The 16,885-nt window shown below is 41.3% G+C and overlaps 2 protein-coding genes across 5 annotated transcripts in view; both read left to right on the top strand.

The window, feature by feature from the left end:
- The window catches only part of PLAG1 (PLAG1 zinc finger), a 52,202-nt gene extending 43,689 nt beyond the window's left edge, over positions 1 to 8,513 (top strand). For all 4 annotated transcript variants that reach the window (XM_082753999.1, XM_082753997.1, XM_082753998.1 and 1 more), the window contains one exon: positions 547 to 8,513. In XM_082753999.1, coding sequence (XP_082610125.1) covers positions 551 to 1,810 — 1,260 coding nt within the window. In that variant the 5' untranslated portion in view covers positions 547 to 550 and the 3' untranslated portion in view covers positions 1,811 to 8,513. The remainder of the gene's footprint in view (positions 1 to 546) is intronic.
- A 6,819-nt stretch (positions 8,514 to 15,332) lies between these two features.
- Positions 15,333 to 16,429, top strand: MOS (MOS proto-oncogene, serine/threonine kinase; the record flags this gene model as incomplete). Its single annotated transcript, XM_082752699.1, has 1 exon — positions 15,333 to 16,429. The coding sequence occupies exon 1, from the start codon at positions 15,380 to 15,382 to the stop codon at positions 16,427 to 16,429; it is 1,050 nt and encodes a 349-aa protein (XP_082608825.1). The 5' UTR covers positions 15,333 to 15,379.
- Between the last annotated feature and the right edge of the window lie 456 nt (positions 16,430 to 16,885).

The following is a 16,885-nucleotide window of genomic DNA, read 5'->3' as shown; positions in this document are numbered from 1 at the left end:
ATATTATCTATTTTATGTTGGCCGTGTTAAGCCGTGTAAAAGTATATATTTGTGTACGCCTTCAGCTGATTGCAGAGAGGATGTGTTAATTAAAAGTAGCCATTGGATTGTTTCTAGAAATCTAAATTACATAAGTTTGCAAGCTAATGTCTTTGATTTTGTTTCTTAATTTGTTTTCTGTTTTTGTTTTCTGTTTGTTTGTTTTCTTAATGAGAATAGAATTTTCATTTGTATAAGGAATTGTCACAAGAAAAGAGTATGGACTGAAATTTTTTGGCTATGGACTTTTACACAAGTACTTTCATACTTGCCCTTATACCCCTGTTACAGTAGCTAAAACCCACCAAAACTAAAGTGTCAATTTAAGAGAAATGGCTCGTGTTATGCTATATTTTAATTTGTCAAACTGTCTTTGTAGTGTCATGCTTTCAGTTAAAAGGTTCTGTTGCAAAGCAACCTTAGTGTAGTATTTAGCTGCCATTAAAAAATGAGCACGTGTGTTTTTTGATCAAAATAATTACTTACAGAATATATCTGTGTTTAAAGGCATATGGCTACTCATTCTCCTGAGAAAACCCACAAGTGTAATTATTGTGAGAAAATGTTTCACCGAAAAGATCACCTAAAGAATCACCTACATACACACAATCCCAACAAAGAGGCCTTTAAGTGTGAAGAATGTGGAAAGAACTACAATACCAAGCTTGGGTTCAAACGTCACCTGGCTTTGCATGCAGCAACAAGCGGTGACCTCACCTGTAAGGTATGTTTGCAGACTTTTGAAAGCACAGGAGTGCTGCTGGAGCACCTAAAAACTCATGCAGGCAAGTCATCGGGTGGAGTGAAGGAGAAAAAACACCAGTGTGAACACTGTGATCGTCGGTTCTACACCCGAAAGGATGTCCGTAGACACATGGTAGTGCACACTGGAAGAAAGGACTTCCTCTGTCAGTACTGTGCACAGAGATTTGGGCGGAAGGATCACCTAACGCGCCACATGAAGAAAAGTCACAACCAAGAACTTTTGAAGGTCAAAACAGAGCCAATGGACCTTCTAGATCCCTTTACCTGCAACGTTTCTGTGCCTATTAAGGATGAGCTGCTTCCAGTGATGTCTTTACCTTCCAGTGAACTGACATCAAAGCCATTTACAAACACTTTGCAATTAAATCTCTACAACACTCAGATTCAGTCCATGCAGAGTTCTGCATCTGCACACCAAATGGTTGCCACATCATTACCATTGGGAATGCCTTGTCCAATAGATATGGAGTCTGTCCACCCTTCTCACCAGCTATCGTTGAAATATCCGCTCAGTTCTACCTCATACGCAGTTTCTATGCCTGAAAAAGAACAGCCATTGAAAGGGGAAATCGAAAGTTACTTAATGGAGTTGCAAAGTGGTATGCCTTCTTCATCCCAGGATTCTCAAGCATCTTCATCAAAACTAGGGCTGGATCCACAAGTAGGGCCACTAGATGATGGGTCTGGGGAGGTTTCCCTTTCCAAGGGCTCTGTTCCTATTAGTGAACCTCTAAACACCCCATCATTGGACTTTTCTCAGCTGTTCAACTTCATACCTGTAAATGGCCCTCCCTATAATCCTTCTGTTTCAGTGGGAAACCTTGGAATGAGTTATACGCAGGAGGAGGCACATTCTTCTATGACTCAACTTCCACCACAAACACAGGATCCACAAGATCCTAGCAATAGTATAGGTCTTGGGTCTCTGCACTCATTGTCAGCAGCTTTCACAAGCAGTCTAAGCACAACCACCACCCTACCACGATTTCATCAAGCTTTCCAATAGGATGTACAAAGCTGGCTTGTTACTGTCTATTTGTAGAAATGCCTTAGGTGACCATTTTTAACTTAGTGCCTACTATAAGACATTATAAATTCTCTGCTTTTGTACAGTACCAATCTCATGAAGCCAGTAAGAAATTTTTTAATGTTTTGAAAGTGTTTATTCTCAGCTGTGTTTACTTTGTTGTTTGTTTGTTTTTTTTTTAAAGTCTCATTATATTGTTTTCATTTTCACTGCCAATTGACACATTTAAAATGTTCACTAGAAAGTCATCCCAAGCAAACTTTCAACACGCATCCCTTTTTATAAACTTTTTCAACCGTACCAGCCACTCTGTTTTATTGATGTCAGTGGTGGAACTACCATTTTTACCTTTTATATATTATAGCATTTACAAAGAATCCAGTTCAAACATGTATTGCAAAGATTCCTAAAGATTTGGGAAAAAAAAATGCCTAGTCCCTTTCCAAAAAAAAAAAACCTCTTCCCAAATGGTGACATCTGATCTGTTCTATAATGACAATTCTAAATTTTTAAATAAATATAGAATTCAGATTTTTTCTGAAAACTTGTATGTGTATATATAGAAGTTCATATATACACATGTACATATATATAACATTTTGACTTGTATTGAAGTCATTATAAAAGGTGTTACAAATTTTGCCATTTTCTGGCTTAAATTGTTGTGGCCTGTTATGAATATTGGAAGAAAAAATATAGTTTAATTTTGTAAAATCGTGGCTGAACAGAATTTCAACAGAGAATCTCTGCTTGCCTAAATGACAAAAGTTTCAAGTTGAATTTGGAACTGTGTTGTGCTTTCATGACTCTGGTAGAGGAAAACAGGCAAAATTAATGGCTGATCTTGAAATATAAAAGTGTTGTAATTTAGTAATGCAGAATATTTTGTCGCAGTTTTTGTTTTAATTCTTAACTTGCTGTTTTTTCTCTTTAGTAGCATAGAAAGAATACTGCATAGGAATCTTCCAATAGCGTATTCACATTTGTAGGCATCAGTCTTCTCCCAGCTGCCACCGCCAAAGGGTGGATCGAGTCCAGCCAGAAAGTGTGTATCTATTTTCAGTTCAATATTAGTGTGCAGTCAGAGAGTGAATGTAAATTTGCAAATACCAGTTTTTAATATTTTTTTTTTTATTGGAATGAACTTTTCAGTTGTGTTACATGGTGTGTTATGTCCTCCTAAGCAACAAGTTAGATGTTAATCATACTTTCTACACCTGGGTACTTGGTTAGGGACTTTTTGCCCACTGCCAAGATTTAAAGACAGGACTCTTAGGAGTGAAGTAAAAGCATATTGCTTACACCACTTTTACCTAATGCAATATATTCTATTCCCCAACCCCTAATAACCAAAAGAGGAAAAAGAAAAAAAAAAAAAAAAAAAAACCTGTGATGCATGAAAGCAAACTAGATTTGCTGTAATTCAACAATAACGCGCTTTTCCTTGTCATTTTTGCACAAGGAATTAAAAAATAGAAATCAAATACATTAGTATCTCTCAAACAATAATGAGGATTCATACAAGGTTTTAAGTGGTTAAACTGAATATACTTCACAGAAACAAAAGTTGCTCCCATTTAAGGAGCTCATGCTCCAGATGTTTTATCAGTAGCTCCTACTGTTTTTTTTAATTCTAGGAGCAATATGCAGGTGTAGTTTTACTATTTTATACATATGTGTATTTAAATTTTATTACTGAAAGATAACATTTTTATAAATGTGTTTGTGTTCCAAAGGCATTAAAATAAGGATGTATTAATAAGGAAAATACCTTTTGAAATTCTACAAACTACTCCTAGATTTTGGGTTTAGGAGCATGTTATCTCAAAGTGGGCTTTTAGCTCTGCTTCATGACTGCTTCCTCTGGTTTCTATGAAACAGATCGCTTGCTTACTTACATCTTTAGTTGAATGATTTGTTCAATATTGCTTTTTTTTTTCGTCACCTTTATAAAGGAAAGAAAAACACAGGTGAACAGAGCACAAGGTGAATGCAACAGAATGTAATTCTGGTTTAAATCAGCAACCACAATGCATATAGGGAGACGTTGGCTTCACTCTCAGTCTTTTAAATCAATTAGGGATGAAGATCAGTGGACTTCATTCCTCTGGTGGGCTGTGCCCTGCGTGGAGCTTCCCCTTGGCAGGGGGAAGCTTCGAGTGCTCAGCATCTCACGGGCAGCTCTGGCAGCAGAAATGTGCAGGCACCAGGAGCTTCAAAGCTGGAGTTTTTGGTATGGCATGGAGGAATTTGCTCGTTCAGGCGTCGCCAGTAAGTTTAATCTCACCTGCTGCTGCCAGATGCTCTGCCAGACTAGTGGCGGAAGGGATTTGATGTGGCCCATCTAACACTCAGCGAGAGGCAGTGCCACCTGCTTATCAGTCTCAGTTTCTGATTAGACTTGATTAAAAAACACACACACACACACATCACAACAAACACTCGGCCAACACCCAGTTCTTAGTACTTAGCCGGAGTCCTTACCACTTGGTTAGTGCCTTAGCTTCCTGAGCAGGGGTTGACATTTCACTTCAGAGGTAGACGTACATTTCACTCGAGAAGTAGGGACCTCAGACAAGATATTGAACCTCATTCAGTCAGGGCTTCAGTCGGCCAGGTTAGCGTGCCGCTGAACGAGGATGTATGATTACGTGGAAGCAGCTTTGACGCTGTAAGCAATATTAACACCTTCGTGCTTTCGAATAATGTTCAGGCAGAGTCGTTATTGGCCACTACTAAAATGTCAGTTTTTAAACCCTGTTTTCTAGGTTTCAAATTGATGCTTTGAGGGAGGGGGGAGGGCTGGCCGATCATGCACCACTCTTTGTGCAACTTCTTCTAGTAAGGTCTTTTTTTTTTTTTTTTTTTTCTTTAATATATATATTTTTGTGTACTTGTTGCTTGTGCTTTATTTAGTAGTAAATTGTGGAATAGAGTGATTTATTGTTAATTTGGCAGTAGCGGTTTTTAAAAACCATATACTGACTGAAACATGAGCCAGAGCTGATTGCTTTATTAAGCTAATAATGAATGTTAAGAGTACATATTTTCAGGATCATTTGCCTAGTGAGCTAAACATGTATTATAGGCCAATATTTTTTAAAATAAAGCTTGGTCAACCTCTATGTTACACATATTACAAGATATAGCACTTTCAAAAGAAAAACCTAAACCTTTTAAGAAAGTTTCTTACAGGTTATGCTTTTTATTATAAAACCTTTTATTATAATTTGTTTCAAGTGCCATTAGATTACATATATGTAGGCCTTTGGTATAATGCTTTGTGTACAAAATGGTAGACATTGTAATTTTAAACAGGTACATTTTTACAGTGTTTTCTTATCAATTTGCTATATTGCACAGAACCAGTGTGTCTTTCTTAAGGGTTTTACAATGGTTTTTACTAGGTTTACATGTTTCAAACTACACTGTCTTCTACTGCCATTTTGAATACCAGTCAAAAAAAAAAAAAAAAAAAAAAGAAAAATTAGGAGTTTGTCCTCACCAATTGTAAACTGTGTCCTCTGGAGTTCTGGATGGTAAACTATTGCAGAAATACTTACATGCAGTATTTGATGCAGATTTTTTTTATCCTATGCTATCAACGCTATGCTGCTGTCTGAAGTTAACTTAGGGCCTGATCCTGCATCCATAAGCGTCAAGGGGAGCAGGATTGCATCCTTCGTTATGTCTGTCTCATACACTGGTTTAGCAGCTTGTCCTGTATTCTTCTCGGTCTCTAGATAAGCCTCTGAAATAAATGTACTTACCTGTTATGTAGTAAACTGTATAGACTTAGCTGCCCATCCTGCATCTTCCCAGTGTACCATTAAAACCATAGCCTACTTAGCATGACCCTCACCATGCAAATAATGCCACAGTAGCTCAAAATGTGTTTGGATAGTCCCAAAGCTTTTTATGTAATAAGGGTGTCTTACTTTGTTGGAAGGCAGTGTCTTTTGATAACAGTTATCTAGCCCTGGAAGTGACACAGAACTATTGCTAATCATATGTAAACACTTTTCAGTATAAGCTTCAGTGGTACAGTTGAACCAGAGTGAATGTTTATCTCCTCAGAAACACTCCTGCAATATTGTTATATTGGATCATGCTGCTAATGTAACTTGGGATACAACTCCTCTCATGGTGCTACAAACCTCCCTGTCTCATTCAGATGTATTTTTACCCATAGAAAAAAGGACTATACTAGACCTATAGTTGTATGATATATTTTTATACTGTGACTTAATTTGTCATTAATGAACTTTGTACAACACCACAATGTATTCATATGCACTTGCAAAAGTAAAATTTTGGACATGCAAATTTAAACGCTGACAAGCCCAGCTCTTGTTCACAAAAATAGATGACTTAATTAAAATTAAACGTGGGCTTTTTGTACGGTGTGGAGTGAAGAACACACCGTATATTACTAAAAGCCTTTGAATTTAGACAAAAACTGGGGAAAAAAAAAGTATATTGGGGAATGATGACACACCCAAACCTGACTCGGATTGCTGAAATTATATTTTTTAGCTAGTGGAAAAATTGTTTGGACTTGTATGCTAAAATGTTTTAATGATAAAAGTTTTGAGTCAAAAATATAGAAAAAAAAAAAAAAAGAACACAGAAAACCCTGCATTCCAGACTGAATTTGTATATGTTTCTTGCATTTAAAATTTGCTATCCTGTGATATGGGAAATCGAGTTGCTTATCATGTATATGTACTTTAAAATGTATTCACAAACTACTGTTGTATTTGTATAAAATATAGACAAAAAGATTGCATATATATTTTTGTGTATAAGCTCTGTAAAATAGCAATCACATTATGAAGCTGCAGCAGAACTTCATTTTAAACATTCACATCCAAAGAAACAGACTATTTATTGTCCACATACCCTGATTATAAAATATACCTTGCTGCTATTAAACAATAGTGCTGCAGCTTCTTGTGGCCTACAGTGTTATGTTTGCTGTACAAAAATATGTGAACTCCACAAAATATATCAATAAAATTACAGAATGGTTTTAGTTAATGAATACCTTATGCCTGGCATTTCAATAGATAATCTCGGTCTGCATGTTTGGGATTACAGTAAGTAATTTTAAATACATCTAGTTTTGCTGGGTGTACTTATTCTGATCTTGCAAAGGTATAACTATTTCTGATTTATGACTGGTAAAATGTCAGTTTTTCAGAAAAATCTTAAAGCATAAATGTCTGCGTTTCATGATTTCACCAAGGAACAGGCTGGATGATGCTACTGTGTCTGTGACAAGGCAGATGTGACTTGAAGGAAGCAATTGTTTGCCATCAAATTGCGCTTTGAAATGCTGTCAGAAACCAGAAGGTGAGTTTGGGGTTTTCATGGTGGGACTACTCGCGAGAGAAGCAGGAAAGTGATTCTCCATCACTTCGGATTAATGCAAGTAATTTGCATTGATTGTTATAGTTTATAGGGAAAACTCTAAGGGTGTGGTGTGTGTTACAGGCACAGTATGTGGGTTGTCTCTCTGAAATGCTTCCAGGAGAAACTTCATTGTTTTGATCCCACAGACCTCCTGTCTGCCCGTGACCTTGCTGTTGAAGCCTCTCTGAGAAGCCTGACTAATGCACTGGGGGAAGAGGTACCACGAAACCAGACAAGCAGCCTACCCACAATTGCAGAAAGTTGCCTCTGTTCTTTTTCCATATAGCTGTTTCCCTAGCATGGACTGTTTGCCAGGAAAGTAAACGACTAGCATTTGCTATGTAGCTGTTTCAAATTCACATTTCATTGCTTTTCAGAATGTATATCGGAAATACCCTCAGCATTGTCTGTGTTTTCCTGCTCCTGGGTTCCTCTCTCTTCCAATTCTTTAATTTTTAGATTTCCTCCTGTACCCCCGTCTGAGAGAAATGATCGTTACAGAGTCGTTGGCTTTATCATACACAGACATTTCTTCTTCCTCGTGATCCCTACCTGTTTCATCTGAGCTGACTTAATGACTTCTGTGTCACAGGTTTCTAAGTTGCTTGGGAGGATTGGCTGTGTTACGTTGAGAATCAAAAGCTGTACAGCTGCAGGATGAGGAGGCTCCTGTCTTCAACTGTTTATTATCCAAATTTGTTTGAAAGGTGTAGAAAGGAGATGAAGACGTCATCCATAGTAGGCTACTGATGTATTTAATACTCTGCAAAGCCTCCACCACTTCCCCTGAGAGAAAACTACCCAATTCTTTCACTACTGTAGATGGTGTCAGCCACCACCACTGGATTAACATGTCCTTCCACACTGACACCCTCTAAAAACCCTGATAAGTGGGACGTGTTTGCATGGATGGTATCTATGCTGCATTCAGGCATCTCTTGGTACAGTCCCTCCAAACATTTCCCTGTTAAATTCAGGGGGTTCCTCCAAGACTTGGAGGAGTTGGATGTTAGCTCGAACCGACCAAAGAGTAGATATTCTCAGCATGGCCAGAACCTTTGTTCTTTGATATGTCTCATGCGAACTGGCACATCTTCAACAGGGAAGGGGATTTTTTATTTTTTTATTTTTTTAATTTTCCTTCCAGCATTTTCTTGCACCTTAAAAAAGGGAGTAAATTCTTTGTTCTGTAGTGCCCATGTGGATAAAAAGGCCGGGTGTCCCGTATCAATTCCTGGAAGGGCAGAGCTAGACAAAATGGTGGAAGTTAAGGATTTTATGTTAGTTAGTGCTGAGGGGCTTTCAAGCTCTTTGAAAATCAAGCTCTTTGATTTTCTTATCTCGCTTCTTCCTTTGGCAAGAAAAAGAATTATGCTTTGTGGAAAGGGACATTCAGAAAGATCACCGGAGCTGTACAAAAACACAGCCATCCATCCCTTCTTTCTCTCCTGTAACCACCTTTTTCCAAGCCTCACGTATGAATGTACATAAAGATGGCCCTTCGGTATGCCCTGCATGTCTGGCCTCTCTGTCCTCCAGGAGTGGAAGAAAAAGACTATGCTAGTTCCCCTCTTCACTTTATGTTTATTCACTTATTTTTTTCTTTCTTGACCCTAGCATACAGAATGTTTTTGGCAGAGAAATCTAAACCTGTGATCCAGAGCTTAGACTAGCAAGAACTGAGCAGCTACATGCTTTTGGCTTCCCTGCTTTGCAAATCAAAACATTGTATTAAGGCAGATAGAAATTAAGTTTTCCAAAGTGGCACTTGCTGTAGTTGGCACAGCAAGGGTTTGCCATCACAAAGAGGCAGCAAGTAGGTCAGCAAGATAAGCTTGATTACAAAATATAGTCTGTGCTTAAAAGTTTGAGATGTGTAGTAGAGGAGTAGCTGCTGCTTATCGGTACTGGCTAGGGCCTCTGGCACATAAACAGCAATGTTTTGTTACAAGTTTTGGAACAACAGCGGAGATAAGTGATGCTGAGAATGACAGACCACAGTAGTATGAAGTAACAAGTTCCTGCTCGCGTGCTGTATCCCAGGTAATTCACTACAAACTTCTCCAACTAACAATAAATACAGTGTGTAACACCTTGTCCAGTGTATTATATATATGCATACTTTTTGTTGTTGTTGTAATGGCCTGTGTGTCTTCAAGAAATCAATATTTTCTGATAAATAAGTATTTTAAAAATATAATTAACAGTTGTGTTCTTCATTGTCATTCTGCAGCTTTGTCTCCTTCAGGGATGTTTGTGTCATAAAATCACAAGCTACAAAGCTTGTTTGCCTCACAGCGGATTGAAAAGACATCAGCTAACAGCTGAGCGCTCTGAAAACAGGATTATAATGCATGCTGTGCTTGGTTTGAAAATCATTTGAATTGATGGTTTGCCCATGGCACTGATTTTCTCTGTCACACTGAACTACACTGTACAAAGAAGAATGGTTTAGTGTCATTTTCATATGAATCAGCCAGATCTCTGCTTGATGGGTATAAAATAATGCAGAGTACCAGAATAGTGACAGTTTCTGAAAATCAGCATATTGCTTAAACTTTTGTATATATACATATACGTATATAAACGTGTGTGTGTGTACACGTATGTATGTATGGGTATGCATGCATGGGGGGAGCCAATCAAACCTGGAAAAGTTGAGAAATTAATTTTATTTTGTTTTGTTTCCCTTCAAAAAGTTTAAGTTTCTCTGTTTTTCAAGTCTGAAGTGAATCATGCGGTTTGTAAAGGTATCTCCTAGTTAACACAGCACTTGGTTTCCCAGGCAAGTTGGAAGAGCTTCTACCAAATACTTGATTAATCTATGAGAGACAGCAATTTATCTGCAGGGCGCACAGACTCCCATGAGGGAGGTGTTTGTCAGCTATCCTTGTGTAGTATTAGATACAATTTCAGTAGAAAAGTTGTGCAGGCTGTGCCTTTGAAATTAAGCTCACATCTGGCTTTTTGCCTTTTTATTAAATTGTTACACGCGTGGTCATTGGCAAATCTGTAAGTTCCCTCACAAGTACTTACACTGAAGATGAAAATAAAATGTAGACTCTATACGGTTAAGGGGGCTTGCCATAAATGAGAAATGTAAAGCTCTAATGTAGGGATATCAAACACTAATGACATGTAAGCATAGACTAAGCCCCAAAATTCACTGAAGTCTGTCCTCACCTAAAAAATGTCTCCTTTTTCAGTGCCTGGAGTGTTATGCCAGTGAAGTGCTACATCAGTGCCCGATAGCTTGTGTGCTCTGTTCAGCCTAGGCATATTTCTATTCAGCAGTATTTTTGCAAGAAGCTTCTGCTTATTCACTACTACAAAGCACATAATATGTGTTTAAACTGTATGAACCATTTTAATCAGGCAAGTTTAATGCCCCTTAACTTAGGGCAACCACTGATGATTCGCTATGGCCCACCAGAGTGCTGAGCCCATCTATTCAGAGCCGCTGGATTTAGCTGATCCTCCCGCCTCTGCCCCTCTGCGCAGCTCTCTGATGATGTGGTGATTGCAGAGCTGCTGTGTTTGCTATGACTGGGTGTTGCTAGTCCCTAAGCTACAAGTCTCAATTTCCACCACTGCTCTCTGTTGTCTCCCCGTGACCCGGGAAGGCTGTTTGTCAGCACTGCTACAGGGGCAAGACTGCAAAAACGCTCCTGGCCAATGTGCCTGAAAGCACTGCATAAGGGGCCTGCCATATGATAGCAGTAAACCTGCCAGGGTAGGCACCCATCTTTGCACTGCCAGAAACTATTGATTGCTACAGGTCAGAGCTGGTATTTCACACTTCATCATCTTCGTACCTAAGATTAGCTTGTCTTGAGGTGCTCTTCTGCAGTTGTGATACTAATCCACAGCAGCGGGTCCCAAATTGTTATCCCTGATCCATTTATGGTCAAGGATATTGGGGTAAATTACCCTGAAACCTCACCTGCCTTGCCACTTCGGTTAAAACCTCAGAGCTTTCTGGTAAGGAGAGCCTTTGCTTCATGCTTGAGCACAGAGTAATCATACTGGGAAGAAAAAACAGTATCAGGCAACTGTTTGGCAATATGTGTTTGAAACTTGATCTTATTATTTATAAACTGGGGTTTAACCTTTTTAAATGTTTATTATTATGGCTCTAAAGATGTGCTGTAGAGTAGCACCACAGTTCTTGCAGATGTATTTGCTCTTGGCATTTAGGTTTACCTCTGACTGCTTTAATGGAAACTTGTTCGTATTTGCTTCTCCGAGGTGTCATTTGTCACACCAAAACAAGCACGCTCTAAATTACAAACTGGATTCTCTTCTGGCTTCTGCTTGCAGTCAAAAAAAAAAAAAATGGTTAATCGGTGGCCTACCTTCAGAGCAAGCTGTGTGTATGGACTGGCTTCAAATAATGATACCGCTTCCACCTGCGCAATTGATTGTATCAGAACTGCTTTCATGCAACTCAGAGTATGGTTTGAGGTTGATGGGGTGTGACTGGAAGCAACATTGGGACTGTAAAATGCGAAACGAGTGAGAAAGAATGTAGGTTCATCACCAAACCCCAAACTGAGATCACAGAGACTGACAGTAAGTGGAAAAAAGAAAAAAGAAAACTTTGATTTAGAACCGGTAAAGAAAACTCTCAGAAGTCACTGAGACACAGGCTAAGGAACCATGTCGCTTTCAGAGTAAGACTCTAATTTTTAAAGTACTTAGGAGGTAAAATTGTCTCCCTTATCGTGATCAGAAAGTAATTTAGTAGAAACACCGTGCTAGCTTTATGCTGTAAAACAGTTTTTAGCGTCCCCTGAATGCCAAGGCCTTGAAGGGTTTGGTGCATTGTACCCCAAACAAACGCGCGAATAAATAAAGCAGTGATCATGGAGAGGAACATAGTTATATTCTCTTAAAATCTCTGAAATCAGTGCCGACCCCCGGTCCTTTTCATGGTTTAGAAAAAAAGGTGGCTGTTGAGAAGCACAACAGCGATGCACCTTGATCAAAATCAAACTCTGCTCTACGAGAAGGGACGCGGGTATTTGGTCCGTATCTGTTGTGGTGTGTCGCATCCGCACCCGCGCGTTAGACTGGGAGGCCCTCGGTGTCTGCCTCCTGCTTTGCAGATCCCCGAAGAGCGGTAGCAACTGACAGTGCTGGCAAACAAAGAGTTCTTGATATATAGCTGAAACGCAAGCGGGTGGGCTCTCAGCTCGAGGCATGGATGAGGCTGGGCAGCTGTTGCGGCACCGGACGCCCAGCCGTGTTTTATTGGAGAATAAAACACACGAGCCTGGCACGTAGCGGTAGCTGCCATGGGTTATTGCTGCTGTCACATCGCAGCCCTCAGGATGCAGGCTATGTGTTTTGATGTTACTTTGGTAACACCAAAAGACACAAAGATTGTGTCTTACAGGAAGCAATGGGGCTGTGTCATCAGTGGGAACACGGGAAAAGACATTTTATTAAGAATAAAAGCGTGGTTGATTTTAAATCTGTTTTAACTGTGTTCACAATGGAAGAGATTGGATACTCCCCTCAGCAGCCAGCTTGGGACAAGGCAGTTTGTTACAGTAAGTCTGTTTTGACCCCAAAATGCCCTTCTTCCTGCTCAGAAATTCAGTGGGTTCCCAGAGAACAATACAACAACCTTGCCACGAGAGGGGAGAAATAGAAAAGTTTCAGCAGAAAAGGAAAACAGGAAAATTACTAAAAAAGGACATGGAGTTTGAAAAAAAAAAAAAAAAAAAAAAAAAAAAAAAAAAAAAAAGGAAGATCTGCCCTATTATTCCAAATGAGAATTCAAGCAATGAAATTTGGGAGCAGTCCTAATACCAACCCTCAGTTTTATGAACATATTTTTGTTACCATTTTCTGCAACAATCAAAATCTCATGTAATTATTCTTCTATAATTGCCTGCTTAACAGGTCCACTCGCAGACCCTTTGTCCACACCTCCTTCTGCCAATGCCTCTCCCTCAACCAACTTCCCCTTTAAGCTTCTCTGCAACCTCAGTCTACTGAAAAGAGATCGTGACAAGTTCACTTTTCCCATGATAAGTCTGAAGTTCATGGAGCAATAGCAAAGATTGTCTCTCTGCTGTTTTTATATACTCTACGGCACAAAAGTCCGTGCCAGAATTAGAGCTTTAATGGCTTGGAAAATAAGCCTAAAAATCCTTTCTCTCACCAGCATAGATGGATCTGCTCATTGCAGCTTTTTGTTGCCATCACAACTCACCTGCACAGAATACATTTCCTGTGCAGACTGTGAAGTGAAAAGTGAAGACTTTTTCATGCAAACATAAAATCACTGTGCTGCTCGGGAAAGGAGCGTAAAATTCCTGTTGTCTACATTGCTTACATCGTGGCATGCTTAAAACAACACTAAAGCTCCTCGGGTCTTTGCCCCCACTGCCCCAAGGTGTCCCTGCACAACTGATGTGCCATCATCGTCACTGGAGCAGTGCCCCAGGCCACCTCTGGCATCCCTAGCGCTGTTCTCTAACTCAGTAACAGCCCCTACCATGCATTAGCACCTATTTATCTAAATCTTCCCCAGCCAATCTGTTTCACATCTGTTTCACGTTGCTAGAAGATAACCCAAGTTTCCCATTTTTATTCACCTCTTGTCCAAGCTGGCTTCCCTGTGAACTGAGATAACAAATTCAAGTACCAGGGAAGATCTTGTCCCTCGTTCACTACAGGGTGATGCCTTTGACACCTGGCTGAGCTGATCCAGAGTTCAAGCAGGGTCAGCCCTCTTTGGGACATTACTTTTGCTTGTTTAGGTAAAGAGCTAAACCCTTCTTATGGTGGAGGAGACTCCAGATCTCCTTGCAGATTTCTGAGCACCCCTGGAACCTCCTCCCTCAGAGCACCTGTGCTGCATCATATGCAAGGGAGCAAACCAAAAGGAACAAAGCACCTGGAAAATGCCACAGGAGCTGTCTGCAGAGCCAGTGAAGCCCAGATTTAAGCTCTGGGGAAAGAGGCATGACCTATCTTTGAAATCTCATAGTAGGGTCTGTATTGGCAAAGCTGACATCCAAGATGACAGTTTTGAAGGGCAAGGAGATCCCAAATAGGGACCTATTTTTCCAAGATACTTGTCTGCAAGTGCAGAAAGACACTTGCTGGGATATTCAAGAGCTTTCGGCTGTAAAAGTCCCATAGGGATGCTGTGGTGCTGGGGCAGTACAGCAGGCACCAAACACTAAGGCAATTAGTGTAAGCACTGTGAATGTGTGAAAACAGGGTGAAAAGAGCAAACAGCTCCTCTGCAAAAAGCACCAAGACCAACAAGGCAAAAATAAGTTTGATTTCTGCCAGAACAGCTCTGTAAATTTAGTGATGAGTTTACTACAGAGGATCAAGAAATAAAAGACATCTGTCCAAACTGCACGGGGTGTGATAGGAAGACGAGCCCAAGCCCCTGAGTATAATGGCAGTTGCTGTACCCCACGGATGGCACAGAGCGCTTTCTGCCTTTATGCTGCTGTCAGGCTTGCTGCCCTGTGCAGGCACACATAAGCAGCTAAACCAGTCCCCTTGCTCCAGTCATGTTTAAGTTACAGGTCTCTTTAAGTGCACTTTTAAATTTAGTTGTGGCTGCGCAGGCTAATCAAATGCTAGCACTCACCTTCTCAGCTGCTTCCTCTGAGCATGACTGTGAGCTGTTCAATGGAGCTAGGTGATCTTTAAGGTCCCTTCCAACCCAAACCATTCAGCGATGCTGTGATAATGCAACCTGACGATGATTGTTTTTGCCTGGAGCCCAGGGGAAACGCATTCACCAGTCACTGGTTTACTTACTGCCAGGGCATTTCGCTACAGGCATTCAATGGACAGAACATCCGTCTTTTCTCTTGAGATTAGAAATTATGTGAAATACACGTGAGTTAATATATTTTAGTTTAAAATCCATATGCCGTGACTTTCTAGAGATTAACTTCAGGGTCAGAGAAGAATGTTTTCAGGTGAGCCTGATTGGGGTTCAGCTAGCTGTGACAGATGCAGTTCATCTGGGGGTGGGAGGGGGAATTGTGGAGAGGATAAAAGAGGCTTTGGAAGGCAGTGCAGGGTTCTTTCTCTAAGGGAAGCTTTCCAGTCTTTGTCCAAGTAACCTCCTGCTGTGCTCTGCACCGTATTATGCCCTCACCTATTCCTTTTAATTGCTTTCTTCCTTTGGAGCTCTCCCCATCTGTGGACTTGAGGCCCTGCAGCAGCCCCCTAGTTATCCCCGGCAAAGAGGGGAAGGCCTTTTTGGGAGGAACCCCCTCGCCCAGGGTCCGCCGCCTGCCTCCGCGCCTGGCCTGGTGCTCCATTGACTGGGACCAGCTCTGCCTCCTGCAGCCCCTGGGCTCTGGGGGCTTTGGGTCTGTCTACAAAGCCACCTACCATGGTGCGACCGTGGCTGTGAAGCAGGTGAAGAAGAGCAGCAAAAACCGGCTGGCGTCACGGCAGAGCTTTTGGGCTGAGCTGAACGTCGCCTGGCTGCAGCACGAGAACGTGGTGCGCGTGGTGGCCGCCAGCACGTGTGCCCCTGCCAGCCAGAACAGCCTGGGCACCATCATCATGGAGTACGTGGGCAACATCACCCTGCACCACGTTATTTACGGTACTGGTGAGGCGTGGAGGCAGGGGGAGGACGAGGAAGGAGGGTGCGGCAGGAAGGCTCTGAGCATGGAGGAGGCTGTGCGCTATGCCTGCGACATCGCCACGGGCCTGGCCTTCCTCCACGCGCAGGGCATCGTGCACTTGGACCTGAAGCCTGCCAACGTCTTCATCACGGAGCAGGGGGTGTGCAAGATCGGAGACTTCGGCTGCTCCCAGAAACTGGAGGACGGCTTGTCCCACAGCCCCCACGTTTCCCAGCATGGGGGCACCTACACGCACCGTGCCCCCGAGCTCCTCAAGGGCGAGAGGGTGACCGCCAAGGCGGACATCTACTCCTTTGCCGTCACCCTCTGGCAGATGGTCATGCGGGAGCAGCCCTACCTGGGCGAGCGGCAGCACGTGCTCTACGCCGTGGTGGCCTACAACCTGCGCCCTTCTCTGGCCGCTGCAGTTTTCCATGAGTTGCCTGTGGGCCAAAGGCTGCGGAGCATTATTAGCTGCTGCTGGAAGGCCAACGTGGAGCAGCGCCTCAGTGCTGCCCAGCTGCTGCCCAGCCTCAGGGCCCTTAAGGGGAGCCTCTAGGAAAAAACTGAAGATGACTCCTTTTTTTTATTGGCAGCTCATCTTTCCCTTCACCTTCCCTGTGAGCGTGATGGGTTTAGCCCCTCTGTGATCCAAAGACTTTGTTGCTCTTTTTATATTTAAAAAAAAAAAAAAAAAGTTTATTATAAGAAGATTACAAATAAAGACATTTAACTAGACTTTGGGGTTTTTAAACCATGGAGGGGAATAGAGAGGCAAGAATCAAGATATTGGTGAATATGACTCTGGTTGATCTCCGGTGCACTGCCTCATTTAGGGGGAAAAAATGGGGAATGGGGCAAGCAAAAGAAATAATTGTTTTGAAATAATAATTAATTAAAAAAAAAGACTGCTTTTGGGAGGTTTTGTACCTAATGTTTTTTGGTGTTTCCAAATATGAAATACGAATTGTTCTTTAGACTAATTCAGTTTTTGTATTTAAACTTTTCTTCATAA

The sequence above is a fragment of the Aythya marila genome (genome assembly GCF_965140915.1).
Source record: "Aythya marila genome assembly, chromosome: 2".
In the NCBI taxonomy this organism is placed as follows: domain Eukaryota; kingdom Metazoa; phylum Chordata; class Aves; order Anseriformes; family Anatidae; genus Aythya; species Aythya marila.
This window is presented reverse-complemented; position numbering and strand designations above follow the sequence as displayed.